The 13996-nt window shown below is 37.5% G+C and overlaps 1 protein-coding gene across 3 annotated transcripts in view; it reads right to left on the bottom strand.

Moving 5' to 3' along the window:
* LOC126885293 (glucosamine-6-phosphate isomerase) overlaps positions 1-13703 on the bottom strand; it is a 48246-nt gene extending 34543 nt beyond the window's left edge. For 2 of the 3 annotated variants that reach the window (XM_050651802.1, XM_050651803.1), the window contains exon 1: positions 13183-13670. In XM_050651802.1, coding sequence (XP_050507759.1) covers positions 13183-13306 — 124 coding nt within the window. In that variant the 5' untranslated portion in view covers positions 13307-13670. The other variant, XM_050651804.1, reaches the window with a different exon arrangement.
* Between the last annotated feature and the right edge of the window lie 293 nt (positions 13704-13996).

The raw sequence follows: 13996 nt of genomic DNA, 5'->3' as shown, positions 1-13996 counted from the left end.
CTTAATAGAGCTTTTATATCTCAAAAAAAATACTACACGAATTATGTTTAAAGTATCACCAACTACATCATACATCATGTAAGCCACTATGTATTTATAAAAGCTAACATCTTAACTCTTCCTAGCCTATATATTTTACAACTAATAATGTATAAAAAAAAACAAGAGCAAACGTTCCTTAGGAACGCTGATCTACATCCGCATAACACACGCCTAAAGGATCATACATCAGCCTTTTTCCCGCCTGGGAGTCACACAGCATACTCCTAGCTACATTGGGATCAAATATTTTAATAAGTTCAGTGACATGTCAGTGACACATAAGATGCTTCTTCTTCTTAGAGTGCCTGTCCGTTCCGAACGTTGGCGATCATTCTGGCTATGATGACTTTGTTAGTTGCTATACGGAATAGTTGTGTTGAGGTCTTTTTATACCATGCTCTCAGGTTAGCAAGCCAGGATATTCTTCTTCATCCTGGGGCCCTTTTTCCTTCAATTTTACCTTGTAAAATGCACTGTATACATTTGTAGGTATAACATATAATATTTTTTTTGACTAGTCAGATAAATTTGTGTAATGTTGTATACATTGTATAAATTTCTAGATGAATAAATTTTATCTATCTATCGATAAATATGTGTTGCTACTGTTACGCGATTGACTCTACTATTTTATTTATTTATATCTTTAGGCACTAAGTTTAATTTAAATAAAGGAAGACTTACTTATATTATTTTATTTACATCACTTATTTATTTTAATAATTACAAATAACACCAACTAACACATCTAATTTATTTACAACTCAAATTTATGATTTAATTAACTAAACATAATAACTTCGATAACTAATATATACATTTCATCAAATCCGATTCGAATACAATTATATCACGCGTCGCGGCTCGTTCATTGACTGACTGGCCTGTGCTCGAATTCCTGTTCTTAAATATTCTGACAGCGGTCGCCTCGAATCGCCGTGGAAGGTCTGGCCTTTACTCGTAACCCCGGGAAGCATCGAGAATAATTAGGCCGGGTCGTGAGGCGTCACACTGCAAACCATAATGCAGGGAAAACGAAGTATTGGAAGAAGACGCATCTCCTGCCTCAACAATCTGACAAAGTGGTATAATTACAGTTCTATCGACTTGTTCAGAGGTGTAATCTCAAAAGTGGCAATAGCTGTGATGATTACCAACCTCCTTAGAGAAAACGGTACCAAAAGAAGAAGAAGGACTACACAGTAGTATTTGCTGACAAAGTTGTGAATACCTCCAGGAGTTAATAAATACGACCACAGAAGTAAGTCAGAGATATGGACTAAACAAAACGTATGATTATCTCTAACCCGTTGTCCTAGGTGAACGACAAACGCGACAACGCGACACGACGCGACGCGAAAATATCAAGTAATGGTTGTATTTGTGTATGGCCTACGTTTTAGGGTTAATCAGTCTACAACAAGACGCGACGAAGTGCGAACTTGATTTGCTCGCGACGAGACACGACACAGTGGGACGCCTCATTGCTTTTTTCAATTCAAAGTATGCTACGCAATAGTTTATTAAATAAATAAAATCTAATAATAACTATATAGTACCAGTATTTTCTCATTAACATACCTTAAAGTCAGTAAAAGCCTCTCCTCAATAGAATTTGGTTTTTGAAAATTACTTATTGATAGTTATTGATAGCTCAGTTATTAATACTGAGTTTAACAGCTGCAATGATATAATCGAAAGTGAATAAGCCACAATACTCTTTAAACCAACGTGGATTATTTCATTAATTTCGGATATAAATTATTAAACTCTCCAAAGGACATCGCACACATCTTATGGAAAATATAATGTCACTCAAATTCAATAAAATTTATACGAATGGATTCGTTTTAAATTAACGGTCAAATCTTATCATTGCGCCAACTCTATATTTTCACTAATAAGAGCAGAAATTGATATAAATAAATCTGAAATCAAATGGGTACCTGCATAAGTTAGAGAGAGAAAAAATATTTTAAAACACCCAAATTGTCGGTACTCCATAAATCAGCGGATTAGTTTCACTAATCCGCCAAGGGCGAATATAAGGGGGGGCCGAGGGGGCCCGGGCCCCTCCCGAAATAAAAATAAATAAATGAAAAATGGTTGATGAAGTTAAAAAATACAAGTTAACACAAAATATTGAAGTGGATGGAGATTGATTGATTTTATGGAGATTGATATATACTGTTTGTTGTGCATGCTGGCTGTTCGGAAGGATTTATCCAAGGAGCATAACTGGTTTATAGAGCCTACACTACTATTTTATAGTGGAGATTATCATTGTCAAATGAATTCCAAAATTTTTGAAAAATATGTAATAGAAAAATTGTTAAGACATTAAACAAGAAAAAGGGGAAAAAGCTCGGACTCGGAAGTAGGTGCTAATTATGGTAACCCCTCACTTACGTCCGTGCATTATTCTCCCCTTCCTTTTTTGGGATCTCCCTAAACGGCAACTTTGCTCAGAGTCGTTCTTAACGGAGCCAGTACATTTTACTTACTACCGCTTTAATTTTAGCGATATGGCAACGCTGTGCGGAACGTTCTCGGCGCATGCTGTGTTGATTGTTTTCAGAGAAGCGTCAGTTACAAACTGCAATTAAGTGGTGTTGAGTTTGCTTTATTTGTTATTCGTTTGTTGTTATCCGTTGTTATATAGTTCAGCTCATTTCGTTATGAAGAGACAAGCTTCAATTGAAACCTTTTTTACGAAAAGGCTAAACGTAAGTGAACCTAGTGAAGTTAACTGTGCCGTTAGAAATGATGCTGCGTCTTCTGTTGTTGCTACTACGAGCACCGATCCATTTCCAGTAGCAGAGAACCGTAACCAGTTAGGCTTATTACAAGTAAGAGCAAACAAATATGATATTGGACACTATTGTCAAATCAACTCTACTCAAAGCTTAACAAATGAAGAAAAAAATTCACTGTTAGAAAATGTTTGGAAACCTCCGATTGGATATAAATTTCCTACTATTTCTAGTTCAAACCATGCTAGATCTTTTCAAATGAAATGGCTAGAAGAATTTAAGTGGTTAGCATATTCCGAGGAAAAATCTGGGTCATTTTGTAAATACTGCGTAATATTTTCTCACTCCGAAACTGTAGGAAAAGGAGACCACCAAATGTCAGGGGCATTGGTAAATAAGGCTTTCACTAATTTGAAAAAGGCAAAAGAAGTATTTGGTAAACACGAAAAATGTACATATCACAAACGATCAATTTTGGTAGCTCAAAATACAAAATCTGTTGTAACTAAAAAATCGGAGAGTGTTATCAATCAACTAAATGCTCAAAGAATAATAGATATTAAAGAAAACAGGAAAAAGCTTATTCCTATAATAGAAAGTATAAGATTTTGCGGGAGGCAACAAATAGCACTAAGAGGCCACCGTGACAGTGGACGAATAGGCTTAGAAGAGCCAGAAAAAAATGATGGAAATTTCCGATCTTTGCTCAGATACAGGGCTAACAGTGGAGACAATGATCTAAAACTTCAATTATTGAGCAGTGGTGGTAAGAGTATGTACACAAGTTCTTTTATTCAAAATGAACTGATTAGCACGTTTGGTCATTTGATTCAAAGTCAGATTGTCACAAATGTCAGAAAATCTATTTTTTACTCTGTTTTGGCAGACGAAACAACTGACATTAGTCAAGTTGAACAGTTTTCTCTTTGTGTACGGTATGTCGACGACTCATCATATAAAATCAGAGAAGATTTCCTGACTTTTGTTCCAGTGTATGACGTTACTGGGGCAGCATTAGCTAACACAGTTTTGGATACCTTGTCAAGCTTAGGGCTTGACCTGAACAAATTGAGAGGCCAAGGGTACGATGGTGCTTCCACGATGAGAGGGCCCTTCAGAGGGGTGCAAGCGTGCATCAAACAGAAACTGCCTCTAGCGTTGTACACACACTGTTCTTCACATACCCTAAACTTATGTTTATCAGATGCAAGTAACATACCTTCTATAAAAAATTGCATGGGCGTTATTAAAGAAGTCTGCGCATTCTTCCATAAGTCAGCCAAAAGAACTGAAGTATTAAAATTAACCATTACTGAATGTTGTCCTGAACAAAAGAAAAAGAAACTTATTTCTTTATGTGAAACAAGATGGGTGGAGAGGCATGACTCGGTGCTTTTATTTAAGGAACTATTGGAACCCGTCAGTCTTTCCCTTTTGAAAATTGAAGAAGAATCAAGTGACTCAGCGCCTAAGGCACACGTTCTAGGTAGTTCTATCACTCAATTTCAATTTCTTGTAAATACTTTTGTTTTGAGCCATATGCTGTCTAAAACACATAACTTATCTGAGAATCTTCAAAAAAAGAACTTAGATCTCACACAGGCTGTGAAAAATGTTTCGAATGTCTTAGATCTGCTTTCAAAAGAAAGGGAAAATGCCGATAACAACTTTAAAGTCCTGTATAGTCAAATACAGGAGCGGGCTGACAAACTTAAGATTAAAGAGGAGGTTCCTAGAATTTGCCGCCTTCAAACAGCCCGCAACAACGTTCCATACAGTACCCAAGAAGAGTACTATCGCCGAGCTGTTTATTTACCTTACCTAGACGATTTTTGCAATTCGCTGAAGGAACGCTTTGAGTCTCACAAGGAAACAGTTGCATCCTTACAAAACATCCTTCCAGAATTTTGTATCAAAACTGATTTCTGTGCATTGGAACCTGCTTTCAATTCCTATGAAGAGGATTTGTCCCATAAAGAGGTTGTGGAAAGCGAGTTCATGCTGTGGAAAGAAAGGTGGAGCCAAGAGAAGTATGAAAATCTTCCCAAGTCAGCCGTAAGCTCTCTTGAAAAATGTGACCAAGATTTCTTCCCAAACATTTATGTTCTATTAAAACTGCTAGCAGTTCTGCCTGTTTCTGTGGCAACCGTGGAAAGATCGTTCTCAAGTTTAAGAAGGCTAAAAACATACTTGAGAAATAGCACTTCGGAAAATAGGCTTAATGGGCTAGCGTTGCTTTCAATCCACAGAGACTTTGCAATAAGCAATGAAGAAGTTCTTGACAAGTTTGCGAGTGTACCAAGAAACCTTGATTTTGTGTTGTAAACTTAAAATATAAAAGTTGTAATAAAGTTGTAAACTTAAAATATTAAATTAAAATAAAAATATACCAATTCTTTAAATTTTTTTTCGTGGGAGTATACCCGAACCCCCCTCTGCTTATTCCATACCCCCCCCCCCCCCGGATTCCCCGGTTATTGGCCCCCCCCCAAAATATTTTCCTATATCCGCCACTGTAATCCGCTTAGGCCCAGCGGGGGTTTTAAGCTCTTTTGAATAGCACCCAGAGCAATAGTGATGGTAACTGACACTTTTACTGACTCAAAAAATGTGATTTCGATAAACTTTAATTGCAATTTGCGCCGTAATTATACGTAATTAAGAGTTGGCGCAATGATAAGATTTGACCGTTACTTTAAAACGAATCTATTCGTATAAGTTTTATTGAATTTGAGTGACATTATATTTTCCATAAGATGTGTGCGATGTCCTTTACTCGTTCTAAATATATGACATTTGTTGTCTCTCTTTTTTGTTTATGGAATTTTTTAGCTAAGTATTTAAAATCTGAATTTTCTAGTAACACTGTTGTATACTTCCCCATACTTAAGAATAGGAATGAATAATTGACATCGTCACGTTTGTCCTGGTTTGAGTGATGGAAAGCGACGCGATGCGACGCTACATAAGCCACACGTCGCGTGAATTACTGGTCGCATCGCATCGCAACGCATCGCATCGCGTCGTGTCGTTTTCCGTCGCTCACCTAGGACAACGGGTAATAGGTCTGGATCCCGCGTATGAAAAAAAAGTTGATTAATAGCAAGCTGAAAATTTGTTAATAGCTTAAGGGTGTCTAGTCGGATAAACTTTGATATATGGGAACACTGGAACAGGGGCAGATTTAATTGTGGAACAGGTTAAAAATTTGGAACGGTCACACCACGAAAACGGCACATTTATTTTGTCCGACAGAACAGACTTAAACTCTTCGAACAGAGATGGGGGACATGAAAGGAGCCTCCACGTAGATTGTGATCACTTGTGAATACAATCGGGCGTCCCCTGGAAACGAGTAATGTCGGCTAATCCTTTCAACACCGGTGCACCAACAACACAGATGCAATCAAAATCAAAACGGTCTTTATCAAGGCCATTTTTGATGACGACCTCAATTAATATTGAAGGACTATCAGCAGATAAAGAAGACCTATTGTCTAATATGTGCAGAGAACATGGTGTCGATGTTCTACTGGTTCAAGAAACCCATAGAGGTACTGCAAGCCGCAGACCAAGGATTCGGGGTATGAAGCTCATACTGGAGAGACCACACGACCAATATGGTAGCGCAGTCTTCGTCAGACCAGATATCGACGTAGCATCCACATCTCTAACAGATCAAAATGACATCGAGATCCTCACAGTGGAGATAAACTCCTGTACAGTAACGTCAATGTACAAACCACCAAACGCTGACTTTGCTTTTGAGGAACCGAATAACTTTCAATCACAGCAAATCAAATTCGTACTGGGTGACTTCAACTGTCACAGTGTCGCGTGGGGTTACAACGAAACAGAGTCCAATGGCGAAGAACTAGAAAAATGGGCTGAAAGCATGAACCTAAAACTTATTCACGATCCAAAGCAGCCTGCGTCGTTCAACAGCGGAAGATGGCGCAGAGGTTACAACCCAGACAATATATTTGTCAGCGACAGAATTGGAGACCAGGTGACAAAAATCGTTGGAAGCGCTCTCCCAAAGACACAGCACAGACCAATAATTTGTCTTTCCAACGCGGCAATCAGATACGAAATTGTTCCTTTCAAGAGAAGGTTCAACTTTACTAAAGCAAAATGGGAAAAATTCTCTGAAACATTGGATCAAGAAGTTTCCCAGCTAGAACCTTGCCCTGATTCATACGATAAATTTGTAGAAATCGTAAAGCAAGTATCACGGAAATTTATCCCTAGAGGTTGTCGAACTGAGTACATAGCGGGGCTCAATGAAGAATCTAAACCCCTACTTAAAAGATACGAACAGCTATATGAAGAAGACCCTTTCTCGGAAGCGACAATACAGGCTGGGGAGGAAATGTTACATGCGATATCCGCCAACAGAACGGAAAGGTGGTGCAAGCTGGTCACGAGTCTGGACATGAAACAAAACAGCAGACGTGCCTGGAAGCTGATTCGGAATCTTGGCAACGATCCCGCTGCTCCGGCAGTCAACATGACAGAAGTCACACCCGATCAGATAGCCCATCATCTTCTAATGAACGGTAAGACGACATCAAGAAAGAACAAGGTGAGAGCTCAACGGAATATCGACGAAGAAAGAGATGTTCTAGGTACCTCTTTTTGTCTAGAGGAGATGAGAGGCGCGATCCATCAAATGAAAGATAATAAAGCGGCTGGCCTGGACGACATACGAACAGAGCAAATAAAGAACTTTGGACTAAAAACCGTAGAGTGGCTCGTAAAAATGATGAATTGCTGCATCCGTACATTACAAATCCCCAAAATCTGGAGAAAAGCTAGAGTGGTAGCCCTCTTAAAACCAGGGAAGGATCCGGCGGATACAAAGAGTTTTAGACCTGTATCTCTCTTGTGCCACCTTTTCAAGGCCTTTGAAAGAATGATACTGAACCGGATCGCAGAATATGTGGAGACTAAAATTATTCCAGAACAAGCAGGATTCAGACCCGGAAAGTGCTGCTGCAGTCAAATTCTTAATCTCACCCAACATATTGAAGATGGTTTTGAACGGAAGGAAATAACAGGAGTAGCGTTCATAGACCTAACTGCCGCCTATGATACAGTTAACCATCAACGGCTACTCGCAAAACTCTACGAAACTACAAAGGACTTCCGACTAACAAGGTTAGTGAAATGTCTCCTCCAGAATAGACGCTTCTACGTAACGCTCCAGTCCAAGAACAGTCGGTGGAGGGACCAAAAAAATGGGCTACCACAGGGAAGTGTCCTCGCGCCGTTTCTATACAACATATACACCAACGACCAACCCATACACCAACAAACAAGGCAATTTATTTACGCTGATGATACAGCGGTGGCAGCTCAGGGAAGAACCTTCAATGAAGTCAAAGTGAAGCTGACAGATGCCCTGGGAGACTTAGCTCTATACTATGATAAAAACCATCTGAAACCCAATCCCACAAAAACCCAGGTATGTGCTTTCCACCTGAGAAACAAGCATGCCCGAAGGTCGCTGGAGGTGGAATGGCGTGGTCAGATGCTGGAACACAACAAGACGCCAAAATACCTTGGCGTCCGTCTGGATAGAACTCTGTCTTACCGATACCACTGTCAAGATGTTAAGAAGAAAGTAAGTGCCAGAAATAATATCATCCGCAAGCTAACTAATACAAAATGGGGAGCACAACCACACACTCTCCGCACTTCTGCCTTGGCATTATGTTTTTCGGCCGCGGAGTTTGGAGCACCAGTATGGGCAAACTCTGCTCACGCAAAGAACGTCGACGTGGCTCTAAATGAAACGGTCCGTATAATATCGGGTTGCCTGAAACCGACACCTATCGAAGAGGTATACCCCATTGCTGGAATTGCTCCACCACCAATCAGGAGAAAGGTCACGTCAGAGGTAGAACGGAAAAAGCAGGAGACGGACCGAAGACACCCCTTATATGACCACCAAACTCAGCCAAGCAGACTAAGATCTCGGAAAAGCTTCCTGAAAACATCAAGATCCATCCCCGAAGCGCCAGAGACGCGCCGAATACACCTATGGCAAGCGTCAACTACTGCGACACATTTTCCTCCCTCGGAGGAAATGGCTGCTGGACACAATTTACCGTATCCGACTTGGAAAGCGCTAAACAGACTAAGAACCGGCGTTTCACGTTGTGCTAGTAACCTGAAAAAATGGGGATACCAGGAGGACGATACCTGCGACTGTGGCGCGGTTCAGACCAGCCGGCATCTACTATCATGTTGTTCTGAAGCTATTTCCTTGTGGCATTTTTATGATTAATTATTTATATGGGAAATAAGCCACAATTAAAATGAAAAAAATAATTTTATTAACGTTTCGACGCCCAAATCGGGTGCCGTTGTCAAAATACAAAATATTACTAAAATAAACTAAAGTGTTGTTGCTAAGCAAAAAAATTCTTCTAATAATTTATTTAATCTCACTCATTTATATTGGCAATTCAGACATATATTATACATTTTAAAGTAGAAGACTTTACATCTACTATCATGCACAGAGATGAGAGAGACCTGCACAGAACAAGACTTAATTATAGCAAATGACAGGGCCATCTATGTGGCCAACCATTGGAAATACAGAATTTAAAGTTGTTGGTGTTCCGGACACGGAAAGTAAGTAAGTAAGTAACAGAGATTAAACTCTCATGCAAAAATCAGACCGCTATTTATCACCAAATGGGCGTTTTAATGAGTGGAACATGTAGAATATGTCAAATGACAGGAATTATGACAGGTGATAAATAGCAGTCTGATTTTTGCATGAGAGTTTAATCTCTGTTCGGAGATTTAAGTCTGTTCTGTCAGACAAAATAAATGTGCCGTTTTCGTGGTGTGACCGTTCCAAATTTTTAACCTGTTCCACAATTAAAACTGCCCCTGTTCCAGTGTTCCCATATATCAAAGTTTATCCGAGTAGACGCCCTTAAGCTATTAACAAATTTTCAGCTTGCTATTAATCAACTTTTTTTTCATACGCGGGATCCAGACCTATAAGAAGGAACAGCAATTTGAACAAATCAGTGTCAATGGTCAACACTTAGAAAGAGTAAAAACATACACCTACCTACCTTGGTATGAATGTCAATGAACATTGGCACCATTCCCTAGAAATCAAATGTAGGGCAGAGAAAGCAAGATCTGCATTTAAAAAAAAAAGCTATTCAAATGTCACGATTTATCAATACCCATAAAATTCCTGTTACTACTATTATGCTACCTGCAAGAAATTGAGGCTTTTGAAATGTGGTTCTAGCACTTAATTTATGTGGATATCATAGTGCCAATAGCAGATTTAACAACAGATAATGGATATATAGGTAGAACAAATAGAGGAACTAAAAATGGAAATAAAAGGGGAACAAAGTAAGATAATGATAATCAGCAGCAAATAAAATAAGGAAGATAATGAAATAAAGATAAAATGTAAAAACTCTTAATTGTTAGTTACAAGTTAAGAATACTATTGGGAAGTATAATTATTAACGACGGAAAAATAGACTGGGAAATAACAAATAGAGCAAAGAAATCAAACAAGTTATACCATGTGTTAGGCCCAATTCTGGGAAAAAGAGAACTTACACGAGAGACAAGGATAAAAATATATAACACAATAGTGATATCAGCTGTGCTCTATGCTAGTGAAAATTGGACAATTCTGGAAAAACATAAGAGCAGGATAGTTGGAAAGACAAAATAAGATAGATTAAGCAGCAAGACTATTAGGAGAATGGCGAGCCAAGAACCAATATTGAATAAAATAGCAAGGAGACAAATCAACTGGTACGGCCTCCTGATGAGGATGCAACCCAACAGATTTACAAAAAAAAGAATTACATCATAAAAAGAAAAAGAGGCACAAGGAGACAAATCAACTGGTACGGCCTCCTGATGAGGATGCAACCCAGCAGATTTACAAAAAAAAAGAATTACATCATAAAAAAAAGAGGCAAACTAATAAAAAAATGAATACAGTAAGTAGTAGAGGCAAAAAAATGCAGGCCTACCAACAGAAGGTGTAAGGCATCATCATCATCCGGCCTTTTCATTCCGGATGGAATGCTTGCCGCTCTTACTTAGAGCTCTCTGATTTGCTTATTGCGGTGAATCACTCCACATTCTACTTGTGTGTTGTCAAAGTTTGTTGTATGATTTAGCTTTCGTTACAATTTTTTTCCACTCATTTCGATATGTGCATTGTTCCCTCCAGTTTCTCACTTCCAGAATTTTGATATCTCTCATGACCTGGTCCTCCCATCTCTCTCTGGGTCTTCCCCTTGGTCTTTAAATTTCTGGTTTCTATCTGGTGATCTTCTTAATCAGTAGGTTGGTTTTCCTTCCCTCTATGTGTCCCAACCATCTCAGTCTCTGCGCTTTAATAAATCTAACTATATCTTCTCCCTTTATTAAGGCTATTGTGTAAGGCATATTCCCCTATAATTATTGGGGTCTTTTTGTTTCCCTTTTTATGTATGGAGATTAAGTAACCCATTTTCCATTCCTTCGGCATTTTCCATCAAATAAGCATTTTTCGCTGGAAGGTAAATAACCAATTGAAACTAGCCACTTGAAAAGGTGTAATAACCTTTAGATTACATATTAAATGTACCTATTAAAAATTAAAATTAAAGCCAACTCAAGTCGAAATATTAACAGATGTAGAAAGCTAAAAGATATTCGAAGGATACTTTACATTACATATTATATTATTTAATTTTTTCGCATTGAGAGAGAATTATACTTTATTGATACAATGTACCAAAAGGCCATCAACCAAAGTCTTTCAGCCAATTTACACAATTAATATACATTAATACACTAAATATTGTTTGTTAATATTAATACAATACAATAATTAAAAAAAGTATTTGTATGTGGCAGTAATTACAATATCACCAGACAATTAGCTACAATAACAGAGGATGATTTAAAGAGAGTTATTTATTGTCTTGATGTGTAGCAGATTTCTTCAAATAGAGTTTTCCCTGGATATCTACAGGCACTGTCCTCTGGTATCTTCATAATGTGGGGCTCAATCAAATTTTTGTTTTTGTCGTTAATAGAGAGATATTTAAATAACTTATTGAGTCTCCCATTAATAGGTTTAATTCCAGTTTTATCGTACAGCATTCTGTTTGATAAATTATGAAGAGGATTATCAGGATGACGCATTTTACTGATTTGTCGAAGACTAGCTGTTTCACCCACTTTTATATTATTTTTGGCAGGACCGTGAGAATTATAAAAAATTGTAGAAGCATACTCCACCATGGGCCACAAATCATTTAATAAATATTGGCTGAGGTTTCAATCATAATTTCCTCATTCTTGTATGTTAAACTTCTGAAGTGTTTTCTAGTTATAATTTTCCTTATTTATAACTGCTGTGTGGTGATTAAACTTCAATTTGTTGTCTATCTCTATTCCCAAATACTTGACAGTTTGGGACTTAGGAGGGTTTAATAATATTGTCACATATAAGGTTTGTTCTAGCAAACAGTCAAACTAGTCAGAAACCGTCAATACAGTCACCAGTGCTATCCCCTCCACTCGCACTGGTCCAATATTCGCTAATGGTTTCAAATCGTTTGAAACTGATGCTAGAACAAACCTATAGTTGGAGAGTGATCTTGGAATCTAGGTTAAATATTATTTATTTTGTTTTAGAGGGATTTATTGTTAATCTCCATTTATTTGCCCAAAATATTGTGTCATCCACCTGCCTCTGCAATAAGTCAATTGTCTTTATTAAATTTTTTCCATATAAAATCACTGCAGTGTCATCAGCAAATTGTAACAAATTAGTATTGGTTAGTCTATTGTCGCATATGTCACTGCAATAGAGATTATACAATAAAGGGGAGAGTGGTGAACCTTGTGGAACTCCTTGTTGCATTGAAAATGAATGGGAATAGGTAACATTGATTTTAACTATATCTACACCTGCCTCTTTTAAGAAATTTGTTAACAAAACATATTAGAGAAGGGCAGCAGTTCGGTGGAGTTTTTATAATAATCCTCTATCCAGCGGTTCTCAATCTATGGTACAATATATGTATCACTGGTGGTACAAAAAAATTAAAATAGTAGTACTTAAGTCTTGATAATGCAATCTAAAAAATATAGTTGGTCCGAAAATAGTAAAAGGAGCTGTGGGTGGTACATGACTCAAAAAGTTTGGGAGCCGTTGCATGACATAAGGAGTCAAAAGCCTTCTTGATGTCCAAGAAAACTCCAGTGGCTTTTAATCCTTACAGTCTTGCTGCCTTTGTATTGGATGTTACTATTGAAAGAGGAAGGATTTTTGATGATTTTCGCCTTAATAACATAAAATAAAAATGAGTGGATTGAACATTACCTGTTGGGAGTCCAAGAACAAAATATTTTTCCGCGGATGGTTTAAAATCTTGTATCCTTTTCATTATATACGTGGCTGCCCATTCCGCAACCTCTTCAGCTTTATCCAAAATAATTAATCTCATATTCAGTTATTTACACAATTTATTATTTAACCGTCACACAAAGAACTGTAATTTGAACTGAACTAGCGCACACACCTTTTTTCGAATACCCAAATCGAATCTCTTAACTGTTACTGATTATTTACGGTAATAATTATTTGATATGGGATGTAGATAACAATATTTTTAATCTATTTTAAAAAAAATCAATAAATACTGTTAAAAAGTTATGTAAAAGCATTAAAAATAAAATGTTACAAGGTGAATGCAAAGAGTGCAATTCACCGTCTGTTGATATTTGTGACACAAAAATACAAAACAAAAGTCAAAACATCTGACCATAACCTCTTTTCTGCACTGCCAAAATAAACAATTTAAATTTTTAAAATTTTAAATACCTGTTTATTTTTCTTACGAGGGGTATACTAAACGAAGTAGGTATACATCTATGGTATAGGTATTCATTGTTGAGAGATGTAAAATATTTCTCAATTCAATCTGGAATTAATAAACAAATATATCCAAAAATCTAGGTACTTAAATTAGGTAATTCTGAAATCATATTCGCATATAATATTTTTCTTTCTTCTTCCTCAGGTTTTCCTGTTTCGGGGTAGCTCTTCCTTACTCTTTTTCGTCACTCACTTCTGTTCATCGCGTCTTCTTCACCTAAACCTTTCTCTCTCAAGCCCTTTGCAACTCAGTCCTTAA

This window comes from Diabrotica virgifera, chromosome 5 (genome assembly GCF_917563875.1).
Source record: "Diabrotica virgifera virgifera chromosome 5, PGI_DIABVI_V3a".
NCBI lineage: Eukaryota > Metazoa > Arthropoda > Insecta > Coleoptera > Chrysomelidae > Diabrotica > Diabrotica virgifera.
The sequence above is the reverse complement of the archived record's forward strand: the minus strand, read 5'-3'. Positions and strand labels throughout refer to the sequence as shown.